This window comes from Coccinella septempunctata, chromosome 4 (assembly GCF_907165205.1).
Source record: "Coccinella septempunctata chromosome 4, icCocSept1.1, whole genome shotgun sequence".
Lineage (NCBI taxonomy): Eukaryota > Metazoa > Arthropoda > Insecta > Coleoptera > Coccinellidae > Coccinella > Coccinella septempunctata.
This window is the reverse complement of record NC_058192.1, coordinates 35,425,847-35,447,578: the sequence shown is the minus strand read 5'-3', so window position 1 is coordinate 35,447,578 and position 21,732 is coordinate 35,425,847. Positions and strand designations below refer to the sequence as shown.

The following is a 21,732-nucleotide window of genomic DNA, read 5'->3' as shown; positions in this document are numbered from 1 at the left end:
AGTTTGTAATATCGGTGTAAGCGATGTCAGCCTTCTATTGCTATTTTCTATTCGGTTATGGTATTTAACAGTGACACAGGGGTGAAATAGAGACAGACAGGACGGGTGTATTAGTCCAAGAGCTAGTGAACCCTAGGAGTAACGGTCTCCCTTTAAGGTTATAAATTTGTATACTTACGATTTATGACATGCTAAGAGCAATAGCCATGACCTGGCAGGCGTCAGCCCTGCACGTCATCAGCCCCTTTATTTTTTGGACTGTTAAGTAAATTGAGTTTCAAAACTTGTTTCTGTAAATTTGAAAATTTAATAGGATAAAGTTTATTTATTGTACATCTTAAAAAAAAATTGACAGGCGATTACAATAAGCAGAAGTATATGACAGATCAATTAGAAAACGTACAGTTGATGAGGTAAAATAAACTTTATCCTGTATACTTAAAATTTTTATATGTTTTCAAGTAAACGTCTCAGAGTAAATAAGTACAATGCCAGGCGGTTTTGAACAGCATAAGACCTTGACAGGCGAAGGGACAGCTGCTAAGGGCGTGCAAATAAGAAATGTAACATGAACGCATACAGTAAATGATAATTGTAATTTCATCGTAATTCTGTAACAATTTAGCTTCAAACCGCTGGATACTAAAATTAACATCAACATCTTCATCATTTTCCTCGAGTATTCCTTGTAATAATTCAAAGTAGTATTTACATAAGTATGTGAATGAAAATATCCTTTTTTTATTTATTATTTCCTCGCTGATAAAAATTTGCATTTCATCAAAAGCCAGGTTGAAAATATTTCCAAGTCTTCTTCGGTGGTGATTTTGTCTTCGCTTGTTCTTGTAAAGTATATATGGCAATTGTTCGACAGCTATTATGATAAAAAATCAATGGGCTTAAATCTGCGCTAACTTTTTCATAAAATTCATTATTTTCGCCAAATTCTTTCAAAACTTGCATCAAACTTGCTCTTTCTGACGAGTGAAGAGGTTGGTACCGCCCTTTCACTCGTTTATATTTATTTCGACAAAACACACATAGCCTATCAGCATGGCTAGTTTTAGTAACGGGCACTTCAGCAGATGTTGATGCTCCGCTTTCTTCAGTAGCTATTGGAGGGGCTACTGTCACTGTTTCTACGTTTGTCGATGACATTTCTATAAAAAAAAGCCATTGAGATATTCATATTTTATAATTAATTATTAATTTTTATTTTTACGTAATTATTTTTATTTCCGTCAATAATAATTAATAAATCGTGATTTGCACATTAATATAATTATTGTTACAGTACCATTATTATGAATAATTTCCATTTAATATATATTTAATAATGATAAAATTTGTACCACGTGATAAAATCAAAAATATAGTTACAATTAAAGAATAAAGCCTAGTAAAAAATATAGAAGTTCATAAAAAATACCTGATGATGATGCTGGTAGATTTGAAGGAGTTGATGATTCACTTGTGCGATATTTTTTCATCACAGCAAGAAAGTTTTCATAAAATTTTACATGGTAACCAGTATTTGCGTTAATTTCCTCTGGCAAAGAAATATCTTTAAATTTTAAATTATTGTCTTTTCTTATTTTCAATATTGATTTACTTTTATTCAACATAGTCTCTGTAAATCGTAGAGTTTTTTCGTCAGTGTCTTCGTTACAAATCACACAAACCACGTGTTCCAATTCCATCTTGCACACTATTTACTGAAATGTTAATATTAAGTAGAACAATGCACAATATCACTGCACAATTTTTCTTATTTGCACGCCCTTAGCAGCTGTCCCCTCGCCTGTCAAGGTCTTATGCTGTTCAAAACCGCCTGGCATTGTACATATTTACTCTGAGACGTTTACTTGAAAACATATAAAAATTTTAAGTGGGCTGATGACGAGCAGGGCTGACGCCTGCCAGGTCATGGCTATTGCTCTTAACATGTCATAAATCGTAAGTATGCAAATTTCTAACCTTACAGGGAGACCGTTACTCCCAGGGTTCACTAGCTCTCCAGCTATATCTCACTTGTTATTATCGGTCTCACAAATAATACAGAAAAATTGAATTAACTGTTACGGTTCCTGTTTTTCCAGTGAATTAACGGAATTTTCTGTTGTAGGTGTTCTGGGATACCATTTATCTACCCAATGACAGTCAGACGGCCCTGTTTGGTGGTAATAAAAGTTGTACAGAACAAACAAAACTGTACGGAACAGAATCTTCCAACACTGGCCGACCTGGTTAGATCTATCGGTTATGGTGGAATCGCGGATATATAGGTATGTACATTTTCAGGTAAATAAGTATCGACTGTTTTTTTTGACTGCAATCCCAAATAACCCCCAATCTATGTACATTTTGTCAGTTAATAAGGAGATACAAATATAAGGCTCTATTTCACTCACCTGGGCACTTATTCGGTGAAAGCAGCGGTAGTACCCCATTACTAACCTATTTACAGTGATGAATATTATTTTTAACGGTAATAGAGGAGTGAAATAGAGTCAGACAGAACGGATGTATCCCATTTATTATCGGTGATCAGTACAATATAACGGTACGGTTTATTTTGATTACGGTCATTAACGGGACTTTTTGTCGTAGGTTTTGGCCACATAGTGGCACCTCGGACAGGCCTGGGTCGTCTTCTTGGACGTCTTCCGGGGGAGCGGTTCCTTCTTCTGAACTGGAGCGGTCTTCCGGGGAAGCGGTTCCTTCTTCTGAACTGGAGCGGTACGGAGCTCCTTGTTTCCTGGACCGGTAGGAGACGGGGTTGGATCTTTCTTCTTCGCACCTCCACATGGACAGTCCCGGGAGAGGTTGCCCAACAGACCACAGCGGCTGCAGAACAGGGTGGGGGTTCTGCTACAGGTGGCTCTGGTGTGTTCCCCCTGGCCGCACCTCCAACACAAACCCGGGCGGAGCTCTACATACACCTGGGGGCCCATAGTCCCAACGGCTCTGGTGTTTGGGGGTAGGTACTCGTCTTTGTCGGTTTGTTGCTCTTGTGTTTGTGTTCCCTTCCGTATCCTTGCTTTCGTCTCCAGGTACCTTTTACTGACTCCGGTTTTTCCCCAGGACTCAATGGTGCTGGATGGGACCTTCTCCCTGGGCGGTGTTGTCCCTGGTAGTCTCGCCGGTCCGAGCGCTGGGGACGGTGTTGTGGAGCAACCGGCGGCGTTATTCGGCGTCGGGCGGAGGAATGCCTTCGCTGCTCCCAACGGTGAGGGGACCGGTCTGGGTGGATCCTCGGGCATGTCCACCTCCTCGGGGTCCACAAATCCCAGCTCCTTATCGAGACCTTCCAGGATCTCCACCTCCATGTTGTCGTCAGCCATGGTGGTGTCGGATGGAGCACAGTTCGGGGCTTCAACGGTCGGTTCTTTCTAGAAAAAGAGACAGGTGAGTGTGGTACTAATTTTGTATGTGATTATTAAAACGAAATTTTCGGTTCCCTCAGTCCCACTGGGACTGGAGACGGACTACCTCACGTTTCCCCGGTCCTGTCCGAGTCCGGCGGCACCCAGAGACGGCGCACGGTGCCGGACAGGAATATGAAGCGGTGGCGGACACGGGGGCCTTCTCTACCCTCTGGCAGTAATGCCCACACCCTCCGCTTCGGACTCCTCGTCCATTCTGAGGGATTTTGGACGGTTCTGAGACGGTTTGCCAGGTCCGGTGGTAGGCGGGTCACCCACGGCCCATCGGACGGTGGTGACGGGGTCTTCTCCAGGTCCACCACGGTGGACAGATAAACGGCCGGCCACTCCCACTGGTCGGCGGAGGGACGGCTCGTCCATCAACAGCCCTTCGACGAACCAGACCACGGACGGATGCAGCTGGGCCAACTCCCTCTGGCGTTCTCCGCCTGGGGAAGAGGCCCAGTGCTCCGTAGCCTGGCCGTCGGTTTGGCAGGGCCGGCCCGTGGCCACGTCCATGGCCACGAGCCCTAAGGCCCACAGGTCCACCGCGGTGCTGTATGGCTCCCGACAAAGTTGTTCCGGGCTCCAATACAGAGGAGTGCCAGCCAACTCTGTTAGAAGTGGTCGGCACGGTGTTAGTTGCTCGGCCACCCCAAAGTCGGCTAGCATGAACCGAGCTCCCTGTCTCAGCACGTTACCGGGTTTCAGATCGCGGTGGACCACGCTCTGCCGATGGCATTCTGCGAGGCTCACAGCGATCTGGCGGACCACCCGGAAGAAGGATGAGGGGCCCCTCCTCGGACCCTCGCGGGCGAGGAAGGTCCCCAAATCCTCCTCACATAACGGCAAGACCAGGTACAGGCGCAGGGGCTCCACCAACATCTCGATGAGCGACAGAATGTTGCGGTGGTCAAAGAGGCCCATGAATTCTGCCTCCCTGACGGCTTCCGGGTTCAGGCGGACCTCCTTGACTGCCCGCTGCTGACCCTCCTGGCCACTTTCCCTGGCGCGGTAGACGCGGCCAAAGCCGCCTTCCCCCAGAATGGCTTCTAAAATATATCGCTCCATCCTGCAACGGTAATAAGTATTAGTTCAAACATTCAGAGAAAACACGGTTCTGGCTGGTCCGGGTGCCGCATCCTTGTTAAGTAAAAAAAAACTTAATTATTATTTTTTTTTTCTAGGGGCCGGACAACTTGTGATGTACTGACGAACGGACAGTGCGGATTCACAACCCGGCATGGGGCCACGGACTGCACACTTGGAGTAGGACGGAGTACGGGGAAAACGGTACCTGTCGAGGGAAGGAAAGGTAAAACGGTTATTTAACTAGTTTACCAAGTGGAGGTGCTGTGAATCGGTGGAGCATCTCGGACATGCTCGGAGAGCAAGCTCTTCGCTCGTCAGCATCCGACGTGGCCACAAGGTATCTTCCCTACCCTCGATGCAGTCACAGGCCTCCAGTGTGTCCCACAGGCCACAACGGTCACAGCTTCGAGTCGACGGCTCCCTAGTCAGCCAGATCGGTCCGGGAAGGCCACAACGCCAGCACGCCCCAGAAACGGTTGTCTGCAAATCGGACATCTGAAACTGATTTTACGTTCAGCACGGTCAACACCCACCGACGGCCGGAGGGCTCTGGCGCAGAAGTTCACATCGCCGAAGAACACCTGTTGGAGCTGACGGAGTCTCAGAGACAGGAGCTGGAGGCATTTCTGAAAGAAGAATTAAAGAAGTTTGAAGACCTATATGGTACAACCGACCTGATTGAACATAAGATCAAACTGAAACCGGGCACCGAACCGATCAAACAACGATACCGACCCCTAAACCCGAAAATGCAGGAGATCTTCAATCAGGAAGTAGACCGTATGCTGGCTGAGGGAGTGATTGAACCCTCCAAGTCACCGTGGAGTTCACCGGTAGTATTGGTCAGGAAGAAAGACGGAAAATACCGTTTTTGCATCGACTTCCGTGCCGTCAACCAAGTGTCTGTGAAAGATGCATACCCGTTACCATACATTTCTGGGATTCTGGACAAACTGCGTAAGGCCAAATACATCTCCACACTGGATCTGAAACAAGGATACTGGCAGATACCGTTAGCAAAGGAGAGCCGTCCGATTACTGCCTTCACAGTTCCAGGAAGGGGATTGTTCCAGTTCACCGTCATGCCGTTTGGTCTTCACGCTAGTCCAGCCACATTTCAGAGATTCTTAGACACCGTTATTGGTCCAGAAATAGAACCGGAGGCGTTCGCTTACCTGGACGATATAGTTGTCCTGGGGGAAACTTTCGAGGAGCACCTGGAGAACTTAAGAGAAGTATTCCGGCGGTTGAGAGAAGCCAATCTTCGTCTCAATCCCGAAAAGTGTGACTTTGTGCGAAAATCCCTAAAATACCTAGGACATGTCGTTACTTCCGAAGGAATCCGTACCGACCCGGATAAAGTTTCCTCTATCGTAGCATTCCCAGCGCCGAAAACCATCCGTGAATTGCGCCGTTTTCTGGGAGTTGCTAGCTGGTACCGCCGTTTTATAGAGAACTTTTCCGATGTCGTTTCACCGTTAACTCACCTGTTAAAGAAGAAACCACGTTGGAAGTGGGGTGAGGAGCAACAAAAAGCTTTCGACCTCCTGAAACAAAAACTGACCGAATCACCGATACTGGCCTGTCCGGATTTCAATCAACCGTTCGTCCTGCAAACAGACGCCAGTGACGTAGGCCTTGGAGGAGCCGTGACCCAAGTTCTGGATGGAGAGGAAAGGGTGATCGCCTATGTCAGCCGTACCTTGAACACCGCCGAAAGAAATTACTCCGTGTCCGAAAAGGAATGTCTCGCCATCGTTTTCTCGATAGAGAAACTGCGACCATACCTGGAAGGATTTCATTTCACCGTAATTTCCGACCACATGAGTCTAAAATGGCTGAACTCCATCAAGTCACCGTCCGGAAGAATTGCTCGATGGGCCGTTTTCCTTCAGCAATTCGACTTTGAAGTCCAATACCGGAAAGGTGCCCTGAACAAAGTCGCCGACAGTCTGTCCCGAAACCCGTTACCGTCTGTAGATTCCGTATGCCTGGCCGACGTCGAAGTTCGCTGCAGTTGGTACAACAAAAAGCTCCAAGAGGTACAAAGAGACCCAGAAGATTTCCCTGATTACGCCGTTGAGGATGGGAAACTGTATCGTCACTTCTGGGACTCTTCCGACTTTACTGAAGTTGGATTCGGACAACCGTGGAAGCTCTGTGTACCCACCGAACAACGACTGGAGGTCCTGAAAGAAAATCACGATTCGGAATTAGCTGGTCACCTGGGAATCTCCAAAACCATCTCCCGGCTAGCCCGGAATTATAACTGGCCAGGGATGTTCAGAGATGTCGCAAGATACGTAAGAAACTGCCCATCCTGTCAAAGGTACAAAGTACCACAACAGAAGACGCCTGGAAAAATGCAACCATATAGAATGACTGATGCACCGTTCCAAGAGGCCTGTACAGATGTGGTTGGGCCACTTCCCCGTTCCAAGAAGGGGAATTCTTACGTAGTGGTGATGCAGGACCGTTTCACGAAGTGGGTTGAATGCCGTCCGTTGCGGAAAGCCACCGCTAAAACCGTTTATTCAGCCCTGTATGAACAAGTTATACTCCGATATGGCTGTCCGAAACTGGTGATATCAGACAACGGGGTACAGTATGACAGTAGACTGTTCAAAAACAGTCTCCGAGAGCTAAACATTGCTCACCGTTTCACCCCTCCGTATACACCACAGTGCAACGCCGTAGAACGAGCTAATCGTACGTTGAAAACTATGATAGGTCAGTTCTGTGAAGCCGACCACCGTACTTGGGATGAGAAGTTGGGTGAACTAACTTTCGCCCTGAATACCGCAAAACAAGAATCTACAGGATTCACACCGGCATTCCTGAACTATGGAAGGGAATTAGCAGTTCCAAAGGCAATCTACTCGTCAAACACTCAAGACGAAGACACCGAGGAGACAAACAGAAGCCCAGAAGAAAGTAGAGTAAATCTTACTCACCGTACAGAACAAATCCGTCATCTTCAGCAGGCCTATGAGTTTGTCAATACCAGGTTGTACCGTGCATTTGAGCAGCAAGCTCACCATTACAACCTCCGTCGAAGAGAAGTTCGTTTTTATGTCGGTGATAGAGTTCTGCGCCGTCCTAATCCGCTGTCGTCTGACGTTGATAGCTTTGCAGCCAAGTTGGCTCCGAAGTTCTCTGGTCCGTATACCGTTGTGAAAGTGATTTCACCCGTTGTTTATGACCTGAAAGATGACAGTGGTAAGAAAATCACCAATATTCATGTGAAGGATTTAAAACCGTTCCATCCGTCTGATCATTAGTAAGTACGCTGTATAGCAACCGTAATAAAAACCAACCGTACTGTTATATTATGGCATGCACCGATAATAAATGGGATACATCCGTTCTGTCTGACTCTATTTCACTCCTCTATTACCGTTAAAAATAATATTCATCATTGTAAATAGGTTAGTATTGGGGTACTACCGCTGCTTTCACCGAATAAGTGCCCAGGTGAGTGAAATAGAGCCTTATACTTGTATCTCCTTATTAACTGACAAAATGTACATACCTATATATCCGCGATTCCACCATAACCGATGGATCTAGCCAGGTCTGCCAGTGTTGGAAGATTTTGTTCCGTACAGTTCTGTTTGTTCTGTGCAGTTTTTATTACCACCAAACAGGGCCGTCTGACTGTCATTGTGTAGATAAGTGGTATCCCACAACACCTACAACAGAAAATTCCGTTAATTCACTGGAAAAACAGGAACCGTAACAGTTAATTCAATTTTTCTGTATCAATTGTGAGACCGATAATAACAAGTGAGATACACCCGTCCTGTCTGTCTCTATTTCACCCCTGTGTCACTGTTAAATACAATTGTGATGATAGTTTAGTGTCTGAAAATATAATGAAATGAAAGGTTTAGCGGCATGCAGACAGGAATTGAATTCTGAAAAAAGTACCACCCAGAGCAGGATTCGAACCTACGACCCCCCGATTACCGGTCAGGTACTCTCCCAACTGAGCTACCCGGGCTGACGTGAGGATCCATCTGCATTGTCTGGCTACCACTATCTTCAGAATTCACATGTTAGTATTATCACTTTCGAACTCCGGCGTTCGGAAGCGATTGGAAATGTTATAGGTGGAGGGGATACACATTCGCTTTCAATGATCTTCGGGATTCAACATATCCATTTTCCCGGTGCGTCGTCGACATATAGCGATATCAGCGGGGATCGGATGCGAACCTCCGATCACTGAACAAATTAAGCCGAAAATATAAATTGTGATGATAGTTTAGTGTCTGAAAATATAATGAAATGAAAGGTTTAGCGGCATGCAGACAGGAATTGAATTCTGAAAAAAGTACCACCCAGAGCAGGATTCGAACCTACGACCCCCCGATTACCGGTCAGGTACTCTCCCAACTGAGCTACCCGGGCTGACGTGAGGATCCATCTGCATTGTCTGGCTACCACTATCTTCAGAATTCACATGTTAGTATTATCACTTTCGAACTCCGGCGTTCGGAAGCGATTGGAAATGTTATGGGTGGAGGGGATACACATTCGCTTTCAATGATCTTCGGGATTCAACATATCCATTTTCCCGGTGCGTCGTCGACATATAGCGATATCAGCGGGGATCGGATGCGAACCTCCGATCACTGAACAAATTAAGCCGAAAATATAAATTGTGATGATAGTTTAGTGTCTGAAAATATAATGAAATGAAAGGTTTAGCGGCATGCAGACAGGAATTGAATTCTGAAAAAAGTACCACCCAGAGCAGGATTCGAACCTTTCATTTCATTATATTTTCAGACACTAAACTATCATCACAATTTATATTTTCGGCTTAATTTGTTCAGTGATCGGAGGTTCGCATCCGATCCCCGCTGATATCGCTATATGTCGACGACGCACCGGGAAAATGGATATGTTGAATCCCGAAGATCATTGAAAGCGAATGTGTATCCCCTCCACCTATAACATTTCCAATCGCTTCCGAACGCCGGAGTTCGAAAGTGATAATACTAACATGTGAATTCTGAAGATAGTGGTAGCCAGACAATGCAGATGGATCCTCACGTCAGCCCGGGTAGCTCAGTTGGGAGAGTACCTGACCGGTAATCGGGGGGTCGTAGGTTCGAATCCTGCTCTGGGTGGTACTTTTTTCAGAATTCAATTCCTGTCTGCATGCCGCTAAACCTTTCATTTCATTATATTTTCAGACACTAAACTATCATCACAATTTATATTTTCGGCTTAATTTGTTCAGTGATCGGAGGTTCGCATCCGATCCCCGCTGATATCGCTATATGTCGACGACGCACCGGGAAAATGGATATGTTGAATCCCGAAGATCATTGAAAGCGAATGTGTATCCCCTCCACCTATAACATTTCCAATCGCTTCCGAACGCCGGAGTTCGAAAGTGATAATACTAACATGTGAATTCTGAAGATAGTGGTAGCCAGACAATGCAGATGGATCCTCACGTCAGCCCGGGTAGCTCAGTTGGGAGAGTACCTGACCGGTAATCGGGGGGTCGTAGGTTCGAATCCTGCTCTGGGTGGTACTTTTTTCAGAATTCAATTCCTGTCTGCATGCCGCTAAACCTTTCATTTCGTTAAATACAATAACCGAATAGAAAATAGCAATAGAAGACTGACACCGCTTACACCGATATTACAAACTGGCATGAACGGTAAGTGAAATAGAACAGTATATTTGTATCTCCTTATTAAAATTACCGACCGTTCTTACCGTTTCTTCCGAAATTCCACCGTACACCCTGTTATCCCTCTGCTCCAGGATATCAGTATACTAAATGCTTTTCTCTCATTTTTATGCAACCTACAACTGCTGCTGACTCCAACACCCTCGAAGAATTGCACCACCGTCACAAAGGGGAGCCAACGACGCTGTCTGGTGTTCCAAACTACCCTGGTTGGATGATATTGGTAACTGTTAACCCCCATGGCATGTGCCCGGAGCCGGCTTTGCGAAGTCCACCCTAAAATGGCCCAGAAATAATACAACGAATGACAAATCGAAATGGTACTCACTTTGAAGATTCCGTCCTGCACTGTTTCCACTATTTTCCGGCATTTCTTTCACCGATGGAAATGGAAATCGAAATTTGGAACCACCCGGCGAAATTTGACAATGACAATTGGACTTTGGAGGTTAGCTGATAGAACACAGAACTTCGACAGATTCATCGAAGAGCGCCGTCATCGCGGACCATAGAGTGGGAGCAACCGAGATAGCATTAGCCGAGTATACGCCACCTGGAGTAGATTAGGTGAACTTGTTTAATGTAAATCCGATCTCAATCGTCTTGCCGTGGATAGTCAAACCGTTAACCGGACTTGGTAGATTTCACCGTGAAAAATTTAATCCCCTATTTCATCGTGGATTCAATTTTTCAACCGGAGCCCGGGGGATGTAACGAGAGGTTAGTTTTAAAACCTACCCCCTCATTTTAGAATAATTATTTTAGTTTTCATTTTTAAATAATTTCGTTTTGAATTAATTTTCCGAGATATCTTTTCGAATTTCCAATTCAGGATTCCGACATCGTTCGGAATTGTAAACATACCGTACCGTTTTTATTCCGTTTTTATTTCCTAAAAACGATGTCGCACTGTATAAAACATCCTGAATTGGAAGATAACCGAGTTTTTTGTTCGCTAGCACAGATAAGTCGAAATTAAAACGTCTTCATCGACGCAAATTTACCGAATTTCGACTGTCGGGCACATCTGATTTCCGCACCCCCCCTGTGGGTATAAAATCAGATGTTCCCCCGCAGGCCATTTCACTTACGATTAACTTGCTGCCGTCTTGCGATTTTCCCGTGATTAGTTTTGACTACCGATTAGCTGCCGAGTATTTTCGAGAATTCACCAATTTTTTTCAGTTTTCTTTTCAGGGAAATTTTAGAAGAAGTTTTTGTTTTGAGTTTTTTTTTTCTGCTCTCTCTACTGTTCTTTCTTTTCTCTTGTGAGTGCAAGTGGCCAAGCCATAGGTAAGACGACACGCCGTTATTTTTTTGTTATATAATATTGGAACTTCAGCCTCCCTTTATCCCTTCCTACCCGGGTTAAGTTCCACTCCTACTGTTAAAGCACCCCGCTGGCGTGGATACTCAGGGGGTGCGGAGGCACTTTGGAGTGGCTAACCCTCTTTCCTTCCCCGTTGTTTCGACGCTCACTTCAGTTGTTATCGAAGAACCCCGCTGGCGTGGATACTCAGGGGGCGAAGAGCGCAACTAGGGGTGAGCTGTTGTAAATCTGTGCCGTCTTTCATCCCCTAACCTGGCTGAAGTCCGATATCTGTCCGTCAAGTGTACGTCTCAGGTTCTGGCTGGCGAACAAGTCCGTTAACCCCCGTATAACGTTTGAGATCGGATCCAGTGTCATTCCGTCCGTCTTGCCCCTGTAGTTTCACCGATTTCGAGTCACTGTAAAACTTTTGTAGTAGTGCCATTTGTGTTCCCCTTTTACGAATCGACCAATAAAAGTTGTATACGTTGATTCTGCCTATCATTGTGCGTCGCTAACACCCTAGACACCAGGGAACCCTGTCTCCGGCTAGTAGCTGCCAGGGTAGGTTTGCTATTCTCCCTTAAAGAATAGCTGGCGCTCAAGAACACCGAAGAAAACCCCGTTACAAAAATGGCCGTCCGAGATAGAATTTTTCTTTAGTTTTTTTTATTGTTCACCATATTGGGTGATTGTCCGGAGTGAAGTGGCCAAACAGAAACTTAGGTAAGACGACACGCCGTTATTTTTTTGTTATATAATATTGGAACTTCAGCCTCCCTCTATCCCTTCCTACCCCTAGTTTAAGCTCCACTCCGGCCGAACAGTTCAGTCTTCAACAATTCAATACAGTAATCGGCAAAAAGAATAATCACAAATTATTTTCAACGGGGTTCAACAGTAGGAAAATTTCCAAAATATAGTCCAATTCAATCCACAGTATAACAGTTCAAAAATGGCTCCCGAGCAGGGACCGTTCAGAATCTACCAGGAAACAACTGAGGTGAGAGACAATAACCGGACAGTGAGTGAATTCCCGAAACAGTGAGTAAAACCTCAGAACAGTGAGTAACTATTCCTTGAACGGAAAACTGTGAAAAATAAACTTGAACTGTGTTTTATTCCCTGCCTCTCCATATTGAACTGTTATACTGTGGATTGAATTGGACTATATTTTGGAAATTTTCCTACTGTTGAACCCCGTTGAAAATAATTTGTGATTATTCTTTTTGCCGATTACTGTATTGAATTGTTGAAGACTGAACTGTTATTCCGCCGTTATATCAGTGAAAATTATTTCCGATTTCTAATTGCATATTTCTGATTTATTGAATTGAACTGTTTTAATTTCACATTGAAGGTGAGTGAATTTCCGGACTTGTCGCAATTGGTAAAATTTAATAGGTGTGATTTACCTATCGGTTCAATAGGGAATCACCTATTACCTGTTGATAACCTATCTACCTGTTTTCTATTTTCTTTTGACCTGTACTGTTGAAACTTACCGATTATTTCTGATTTTTCTGAAAACTGAAAGTCAATTATTGTGATTTATTTTCTGGCTATTGAACTTGAAAGACTGTTTGGAATTCAACCTGTGCGTTTTGGTGCTATTCGAATTTCAGGAAATTTTTTCGGACTATACGAAGTGACTTGCGATTGTGTGCGGCATTTCTCGAATATTTTCGGACTTTAGTGGGACTGATTGAAATTTTTTTCGAGTAAGGTTGGACTTAAAACAAATTTTTGAGAATTTTTTTTGTGATACATCGGGACTTAGATTGTTTTTGGTGCGCCGGGACTTAGACTCTTTTCTGATACACCGGGACTTAATTTTTGTTTGGGGTACACCGATACCCACTTCGAACTTAAGTGAATAGGTTGGCTAACGATTAACTTACCGGGTTGGACTTAGAACTTAAACGGATTGTGATAGACATACCGAGTGTGAAATATTGGTGCGTTCTGAATCGGACTTAGTTGAATATAATATGTCGAACATGGATGTGAACCGGTTACTCAGTGATGAACTTACATACGAATTACAACTAAGGGGACAATCGATACCGGGTACTGTGATGACTAAACGGAGTCTACTACGACAAGTACTTCAGTCTAATGAACCTCTACTACCCCCAACATCATTTAATCCCGCCTCCGAGATTGAGATCTGTCAAAATAAACTCACCGATTTGTTAGAATCCCTTCAGAACTTCAATCATAATAATGCGGCTAACAAATTTTCGCGAATTTACACCAGATTAATACACATTCAAGGCAGGCTGAACTTTATTGTCACCGCAGACACAACACAGTTACAATTAATTGAACAAATGAAGGCAACTACAGATAAGGCGTTGGAGACACTGGAGGAGCTGCGTAGGAAGAGTAATCCTGAACAGCCGCAGACATCCAACCGAGATCAGAGGTCTCTTTTGGATGAGGAGGTGCCCAGTTCACCTGGGGTGTCACCGATCCAACCGGAGAGGATATCAAAGGTTGAGACATCACTTATCGACTTAGGAGATGGTGTCGATCCTCCTGCTGTAGTTAATGTCTCACGTACCGGTACACCTGTAAGAAATCCAACATTAGAACGGGTCATGAATGAGACAAGGCAGACATGTAGAGCATTACTGCAACAATTACCAGCGATACCTCTCACACAGGACTGTGGGACAACAACACCTGAGGGTCCGACACAAGGTAGATGGGTTAATTCCACACGAATGGTGTCTTTCCCACACTTACCTGCACCGTGGATAAATTCTGACCGGCCAATTATCACAACACCTGCCAGATCGGTACCGGAGTCTCGATCAACAGTACCAACTGTCCCGGTACATAAATGGAACATCTCCTTTGATGGCACTGGTAGTGTAACCGGATTTCTTGAGGAGGTGGAGAGGCTGGCTGAATCACGTAAAGTATCCCTGGAACAAGTTTTTGAATCAGAGTATGAATTACTACGAAAGGATGCGAGGAATTGGTTCATTCCCTGGAGAGGTACTTTCGAGGACTGGGAGGATTTTAGCAACCAACTGAAAGAAGCATTTCTGCCAGTTAACTACGAGAAGAATCTGTTGGAGGAAATAAAAAGGCGAACACAAGGCCCTGAAGAAAAGTTGCTTCTATATGTTACCCGGATGCAGAACTCATTCCAGAAACTCACCTATGCAAAACCATCCGAGGTGGAGCAGATCCGGCTTATCCGACAGAGGTTGATCCCGCCCTTACAGCAAGCCTTGGCCTTCCAGGAGACCAAGACTTATGATGAACTTCTCCGTAAGGGAAAAGTTTTTGAACTGGTCCAGTGGCAGATGAGCCAGTACACCCGGCCACCCTCCAAACCAGGTTTTGTGGAAGAGCCTCACCTGACGTACAGTCCCCGTCAACTGAACCGATATCAAGCAAGCTTTTCTATGGATACCGGAGAGCAGATTCGCCAAACAGCTGACCACAGGGAATCAGTCCCGCCGACAGCCAACCAGACACGACTTTCTCCGCCGGGGGAAAGCCGTCCAAAGCCAACCAGGTCCAGAGAATCAATAGTCCAGCAACAGGAATCTCACCGTCCGACTTCCGGAGACAGGTCCGAAGGTCAATCCAGACCTTCAACACCGCCACCCCGCCGTCCAGCCGAAAATAGCCCCGCTGACCGGACGGAACCACCTTCAGGGAGGAGAGTGTCCTTCCAGACACAATGTTTCCGATGTGGTGGATATGGCCACATGCGTCGAGAATGTCGCAGGCCACCGAAAATCTTCTGTTCTCGATGCCAGAGGGAAAACATTCTCTCACGAGAGTGTCCGTGTTCGGGAAACTGAAGGGGAGATTGGAGGCGGAGTCGACCACATCTCCCGGAGTCTTGACTCCACTGGAACCGACTACCTGTAATGATAACCGTCCGTTAGTAGAGGTCAGAATAGCCGGAAAACACTTCCGAGCACTAATAGATACCGGAGCGACCAGGAGTTTCTGCAGTCAGGCCGTATCCGATCAGTGTGAAAGTAAAGGAATCACAGGACAAACAATGCACAACAGTTTCGCCCTAATAGCGAACGGACAAACCACCGTCACACCGAAACTGTACACCACCACCGTGCAAATTTCCGATTACACACTGCCTGATTTGAAATTCTTACTGGTACCAAACTTACCGGTTGACATTATTCTGGGGATGGATGTTCTATCGACTTTCAAGTTTTCCGTAAATCTCAGTACCGCCGAGTGCTTTCTGGAAGGCCGTCTGATCTCGAAACTGATGACTCCCGTCGAAACCACCGCAGAAGTTCACACCGCCGAAGAACACCTGTTGGAGCTGACGGAGTCTCAGAGACAGGAGCTGGAGGCATTTCTGAAAGAAGAATTAAAGAAGTTTGAAGACCTATATGGTACAACCGACCTGATTGAACATAAGATCAAACTGTAACCGGGCACCGAACCGATCAAACAACGATACCCACCCCTAAACCCGAAAATGCAGGAGATCTTCAATCAGGAAGTAGACCGTATGCTGGCTGAGGGAGTGATTGAACCCTCCAAGTCACCGTGGAGTTCACCGGTAGTATTTGTCAGGAAGGAAGACGGAAAATACCGTTTTTGCATCGACTTCCGTGCCGTCAACCAAGTGTCTGTAAAAGATGCTGTAATGAACCCCAGTTTTCTGAGGAAAATTGGAGTTCATCTTAGTGCATTTCTTTCGTTTTAAATTTCCGTCTTTGAAAATATTTTAATTCTCGAATATTCCGTACGTTCATTCCGACAGGCAGAGTAAATGTAAAAAACCGCTTATCTGTATTTCACGTTGTTTTTCTTACATGCCGCTGAAGATTTCGACGTTTTTCATCTGTTGATATGCGATAAACCGGAGCTGACGACGTTTTTCATTCTTGTCGCATTCTGGAATTTTCAGATTTTTACCGTGAGAGGGGATATGCCTATAAAAGCAAATTTTCCCCCCGCGACGGGCACTTTTCGACTTTTCGACTGTTACTTCAGTTCTTCGGCTCACTTTTCCACTTTTGACTTTTACTTCAGTGCTTTCCCTTCGCTTGAGTATTTTTCGATTTTTCGCTTTCTAACGTGGTGACTTCTTTCATAGATTCAGTTAATTTTCGGTATTTCTTTCGCCGTTGAAGAATAATCATTTTGTGGTTGCATCAGTGCTTAGAGTTAATTTTTTAGTTTTTCTTTTAAATCCGTTGAGTTTCGAGTGCTTGAAACAAAGGAGGTAGGTCCCCGTCTGTACCGTTCAGTTTCTTTGTTAGACCTACGCCGTTACTTCCTTAACTTTGACACTGCTGTACTGTATCGTTTTCTGTTGTATTTTATCGTTCTTTACCCTGTTGCGCGAAATAGACATTTTCTTCGCTGTCAGTCATGGCGTGTTATAACCCTTGGGGCAGCGAATAAAAGTCTCGAACAGGTCCGCCCTAGCCCTTGGGGTACGGAAGGGAAAGTTCCGTCAACCCCCCCTGTCCGCGTTCCGCGTCATAAGTGTTAAATCCGAAATCTCTTCTTTTCTGTCAGTCATGGCGTGCTATAACCCTTGGGGCAGAGAATAAGAGATACCGCACGTAGTCAGTGAAATCCCGTAGTTGCGCTAAAAATAGACATTTTCTTCGCTGTCAGTCATGGCGTGTTATAACCCTTGGGGCAGCGAATAAAAGTCTCGAACAGATCCGCCCTAGCCCTTGGGGTACTGAAGGGAAAGTTCCGTCAACCCCCCTGTCCGCGTTCCGCGTCATAAGTGTTAAATCCGAAATCTCTTCTTTTCTGTCAGTCATGGCGTGCTATAACCCTTGGGGCAGAGAATAAGAGATACCGCACGTAGTCAGTGAAATCCCGTAGTTGCGTTAAAAATAGACATTTTCTTCGCTGTCAGTCATGGCGTGTTATAACCCTTGGGGCAGCGAATAAAAGTCTCGAACAGATCCGCCCTTATTGTGTTTCATTTCCGAAGAAATACAACTACATACCGATACCGTATAGCAAGTCCTTAGCATTCGTCAGTTCTGGTTGGCGCATTTTTATTGAACCGTTAATTTTTCACTACACCCGGTATAAATTTCATAAAGTGCTCGTGACCGGATAAGATTTCCCGAATGTATTTTCACTTATAGAATCACTCATATTTTATATCACACATATCTCCCTTGTACATATAATTAGTTTCCGAAGGTGTGAATAAACTTTTACATAATTCGATTTTGACTTCTTCATTGTCGCTACTACCCTAGACAACATCGAGCTCTGTCTCCGGCTAGCAGCTACTCTGGTAGGTTTGCTATTCTTCCTATTGAAAAGAATAGCTGGCGCTCGAGATTAAGGTTTCTCCGAGTAAACCACGTTACAATGCATACCCGTTATCATACATTTCTGGGATTCTGGACAAACTGCGTAAGGCCAAATACATCTCCACACTGGATCTGAAACAAGGATACTGGCAGATACCGTTAGCAAAGGAGAGCCGTCCGATTACTGCCTTCACAGTTCCAGGAAGGGGATTGTTCCAGTTCACCGTCATGCCGTTTGGTCTTCACGCTAGTCCAGCTACATTTCAGAGATTCTTAGACACCGTTATTGGTCCAGAAATGGAACTGGAGGCGTTCGCTTACCTGGACGATATAGTTGTCCTGGGGGAAACTTTCGAGGAGCACCTGGAGAACTTAAGAGAAGTATTCCGGCGGTTGAGAGAAGCCAATCTTCGTCTCAATCCCGAAAAGTGTGACTTTGTGCGAAAATCCCTAAAATACCTAGGACATGTCGTTACTTCCGAAGGAATCCGTACCGACCCGGATAAAGTTTCCTCTATCGTAGCATTCCCAGCGCCGAAAACCATCTGGAGGTCCTGAAAGAAAATCACGATTCGGAATTAGCTGGTCACCTGGGAATCTCCAAAACCATCTCTCGGCTAGCCCGTAATTATTACTGGCCAGGGATGTTCAGAGATGTCGCAAAATACGTAAGAAACTGCCCATCCTGTCAAAGGTACAAAGCACCACAACAGAAGACGCCTGGAAAAATGCAACCACATAGAATGACTGATGCACCGTTCCAAGAGGTCTGTACAGATGTGGTTGGGCCACTTCCCCGTTCCAAGAAGGGAAATTCTTACGTAGTGGTGATGCAGGACCGTTTTACGAAGTGGGTTGAATGCCGTCCGTTCCGAAAAGCCACCGCTAAAACCGTTTATTCAGCCCTGTATGAACAAGTTATACTCCGATATGGCTGTCCGAAACTGGTGATATCAGACAACGGGGTACAGTATGACAGTAGACTGTTCAAAAACAGTCTCCGAGAGCTAAACATTGCTCACCGTTTCACCCCTCCGTATACACCACAGTGCAACGCCGTAGAACGAGCCAGTCGTACGTTGAAAACTATGATAGGTCAGTTCTGTGAAGCCGACCACCGTACTTGGGATGATAAGTTGGGTGAACTAACTTTCGCCCTGAATACCGCAAAACAAGAATCTACAGGATTCACACCGGCATTCCTGAACTATGGAAGGGAATTAGCAGTTCCAAAGGCAATCTACTCGTCAAACACTCAAGACGAAGACACCGAGGAGACAAACAGAAGCCCAGAAGAAAGTAGAGTAAATCTTACTCACCGTACAGAACAAATCCGTCATCTTCAGGAGGCCTATGAGTTTGTCAATACCAGGTTGTACCGTGCATTTGAGCAGCAAGCTCACCATTACAACCTCCGTCGAAGAGAAGTTCGTTTTTATGTCGGTGATAGAGTTCTGCGCCGTGCTAATCCGCTGTCGTCTGCCGTTGATAGCTTTGCAGCCAAGTTGGCTCCGAAGTTGTCTGGTCCGTATACCGTTGTGAAAGTGATTTCACCCGTTGTTTATGACCTGAGAGATGACAGTGGTAAGAAAATCACCAATATTCATGTGAAGGATTTAAAACCGTTTCACCCGTCAGATTTTTAGTGAGTATACCGTATATAACCGTTTAGAATATCTACCGAACTCACCATTTGGTTCCGGTCTCATTCGAGGGGTTTTCCGTTTCGTCCGCCAGAGCCCTCCGGCCGTCGGTGGGTGTTGACCGTGCTGAACGTATAATCAGTTTCAGATGTCCGATTTGCAGACAACCGTATCTGGGGCGTGCTGGCGTTGTGGCCTCCCCGGACCGACCTGGCTGACTAGGGGGCCGTCGACTCGAAGCTGTGACCGTTGTGGCCTGTGGGACACACTGGAGGCCTGTGACTGCATCGAGGGTAGGGAAGATACCCCGTGTCCACGTCGGATGCTGACGAGCGAAGAGCTTGCTCTTCGAGCATGCCCGAGATGCTCCACCGATTCACAGCACCTCCACTTGGTAAACTAGTTAAATAACCGTTTTACCTTTCCTTCCCTCGACAGGTACCATTTTCCCCGTACTCCGTCCTACTCCAAGTGTGCAGTCCGTGGCCCCATGCCGGGTTGTGAATCCGCACCGTCCGTTCGTCAGTACATCACAAGTTGTCCGGCCCCTAGAAAAAAAAAATAATAAAGTTTTTTTTTACTTAACAAGGATGCGTCACCCGGACCAGCCAGAACCGTGTTTTCTCTGAATATTTGAACTAATACTTATTACCGTTGCAGGATGGAGCGATACAATTTAGAAGCCATTCTGGGGGAAGGCGGCTTTGGCCGCGTTTACCGCGCCAGGGAAAGTGGCCAGGAGGGTCAGCAGCGGGCAGTCAAGGAGGTCCGCCTGAACCCGGAAGCCGTCATGGGCCTCTTTGACCACCGCAACATTCTGCCGCTCATCGAGATGTTGGTGGAGCCCCTGCGCCTGTACCTGGTCTTGCTGTTATGTGAGGAGGATTTGGGGACCTTCCTCGCCCGCGAGGGTCCGAGGAGGGGCCCCTCATCCTTCTTCCGGGTGGTCCGCCAGATCGCTGTGGGCCTCGCAGAATGCCATCGGCAGAGCGTGGTCCACCGCGATCTGAAACCCGGTAACGTGCTGAGACAGGGGGCTCGGTTCATGCTAGCCGACTTTGGGGTGGCCGAGCAACTAACACCGTGCCGACCACTCCTAACAGAGTTGGCTGGCACTCCTCTGTATTGGAGCCCGAAACAACTCCGTCGGGAGCCATACAGCACCGCGGTGGACCTGTTGGCCTTAGGGCTCGTGGCCATGGACGTGGCCACGGGCCGGCCCTGCCAAACCGATGGCCAGGCTACGGAGCACTGGGCCTCTTCCCCAGGCGGAGAACGCCAGAGGGAGTTGGCCCAGCTGCATCCGTCCGTGGTCTGGTTCGTCGAAGGGCTGTTGATGGACGAGCCGTCCCTCCGCCGCTCCGCCGACCAGTGGGAGTGGCCGGCCGTTCATCTGTCCACCGTGGTGGACCTGGAGAAGACCCCGTCACCACCGTCCGATGGGCCGTGGGTGACCCGCCTACCACCGGACCTGGCAAACCGTCTCAGAACCGTCCAAAATCCCTCAGAATGGACGAGGAGTCTGAAGCGGAGGGTGCGGGCATTACTGCCAGAGGGTAGAGAAGGCCCCCGTGTTCGCCACCGCTTCAGATTCCCGTCCGCCACCGTGCGCCGTCTCTGGGTGCCGCCGGATGGTGCCTCCTGTGAGGATTGAACTCACGACCCCTAGTTTAGGGGTTGTTCGGGCCGAAGGGGAGCAGGCCATTTTTGTAATGAGGTTTTCCTCGGTGTTCTCGAGCGCCAGCTGTTCTTTAAGGGAGAATAGCAAACCTACCCTGGCAGCTACTAGCCGGAGACAGGGTTCCCTGGTGTCTAGGGTGTTAGCGACGCACAATGATAGGCAGAATCAACGTTTACAACTTTTATTGGTCGATTCGAAAAAGGGGAACACAAATGGCACTACTACAAAAGTTTTACAGTGACTCGAAATCGGTGAAATTTACAGGGGCAAGACGGACGGAATAATACTGGATCCGATCTCAAACGTTATACGGGAGTTAACGGACTTGTTCGCCAGCCAGAACCTGAGACGTACAGTTGACGGACAGATATCGGACTTCAGCCAGGTGAGGGGATGAAAGACGGCACAGATTTACAACAGCTCACCCCTAGTTGCGCTCTTCGCCCCCTGAGTATCCACGCCAGCGGGGTTCTTCGATAACAACTGAAGTGAGCGTCGAAACAACGGGGAAGGAAAGAGGGTTAGCCACTCCAAAGTGCCTCCGCACCCCCTGAGGATCCACGCCAGCGG

General features: G+C 46.4%; 5 protein-coding genes across 5 annotated transcripts; 1 reads left to right on the top strand and 4 right to left on the bottom strand.

The window, feature by feature from the left end:
• Positions 1 to 780: 780 nt before the first annotated feature.
• Positions 781 to 1,875, bottom strand: LOC123311679. The gene is made up of 2 exons (XM_044895748.1): positions 1,430 to 1,875; positions 781 to 1,160 (listed from the first exon to the last, which is right to left on the bottom strand). The coding sequence occupies exons 1-2, from the start codon at positions 1,698 to 1,700 to the stop codon at positions 781 to 783; spliced, it is 651 nt and encodes a 216-aa protein (XP_044751683.1). The 5' UTR covers positions 1,701 to 1,875.
• Positions 1,876 to 2,588: 713 nt separating this feature from the next.
• Positions 2,589 to 3,344, bottom strand: LOC123311678 (putative uncharacterized protein DDB_G0290521). The gene has a single exon (XM_044895747.1). It carries the CDS (start codon positions 3,342 to 3,344, stop codon positions 2,589 to 2,591), a length of 756 nt encoding a protein of 251 aa, XP_044751682.1.
• A 246-nt stretch (positions 3,345 to 3,590) lies between these two features.
• LOC123311677 (probable cell division protein kinase ECU08_0230) lies at positions 3,591 to 4,496 on the bottom strand. Its single transcript, XM_044895745.1, has one exon. It carries the CDS (start codon positions 4,494 to 4,496, stop codon positions 3,591 to 3,593), a length of 906 nt encoding a protein of 301 aa, XP_044751680.1.
• Positions 4,497 to 7,488: 2,992 nt separating this feature from the next.
• On the bottom strand, positions 7,489 to 10,500 carry LOC123312071. Its single transcript, XM_044896266.1, has 2 exons — positions 10,257 to 10,500; positions 7,489 to 8,209 (listed from the first exon to the last, which is right to left on the bottom strand). The coding sequence occupies exons 1-2, from the start codon at positions 10,469 to 10,471 to the stop codon at positions 8,050 to 8,052; spliced, it is 375 nt and encodes a 124-aa protein (XP_044752201.1). The 5' UTR covers positions 10,472 to 10,500; the 3' UTR covers positions 7,489 to 8,049.
• Positions 10,501 to 20,142: 9,642 nt separating this feature from the next.
• Positions 20,143 to 21,135, top strand: LOC123311676 (cell division control protein 2 homolog 3-like). The gene has a single exon (XM_044895744.1). It carries the CDS (start codon positions 20,143 to 20,145, stop codon positions 21,133 to 21,135), a length of 993 nt encoding a protein of 330 aa, XP_044751679.1.
• The last annotated feature ends 597 nt before the right edge of the window (positions 21,136 to 21,732 follow it).

Excerpts from the sequence above, each read along its gene's own strand:
- LOC123311679 (XM_044895748.1), bottom strand. The coding sequence starts at position 1,700 with ATGGAATTGGAACACGTGGTTTGTGTGATTTGTAACGAAGACACTGAC. Across the intron at positions 1,161-1,429 it reads TCTACCAGCATCATCATCAG|AAATGTCATCGACAAACGTA; the intron begins GTATTTTTTATG and ends TTTTTTTTATAG.
- LOC123311678 (XM_044895747.1), bottom strand. The coding sequence starts at position 3,344 with ATGGCTGACGACAACATGGAGGTGGAGATCCTGGAAGGTCTCGATAAG.
- LOC123311677 (XM_044895745.1), bottom strand. The coding sequence starts at position 4,496 with ATGGAGCGATATATTTTAGAAGCCATTCTGGGGGAAGGCGGCTTTGGC.
- LOC123312071 (XM_044896266.1), bottom strand. The coding sequence starts at position 10,471 with ATGGGGGTTAACAGTTACCAATATCATCCAACCAGGGTAGTTTGGAAC. Across the intron at positions 8,210-10,256 it reads GTGGAATTTCGGAAGAAACG|GTGTTGTGGGATACCACTTA; the intron begins GTAAGAACGGTC and ends TTTCTGTTGTAG.
- LOC123311676 (XM_044895744.1), top strand. The coding sequence starts at position 20,143 with ATGGAGCGATACAATTTAGAAGCCATTCTGGGGGAAGGCGGCTTTGGC.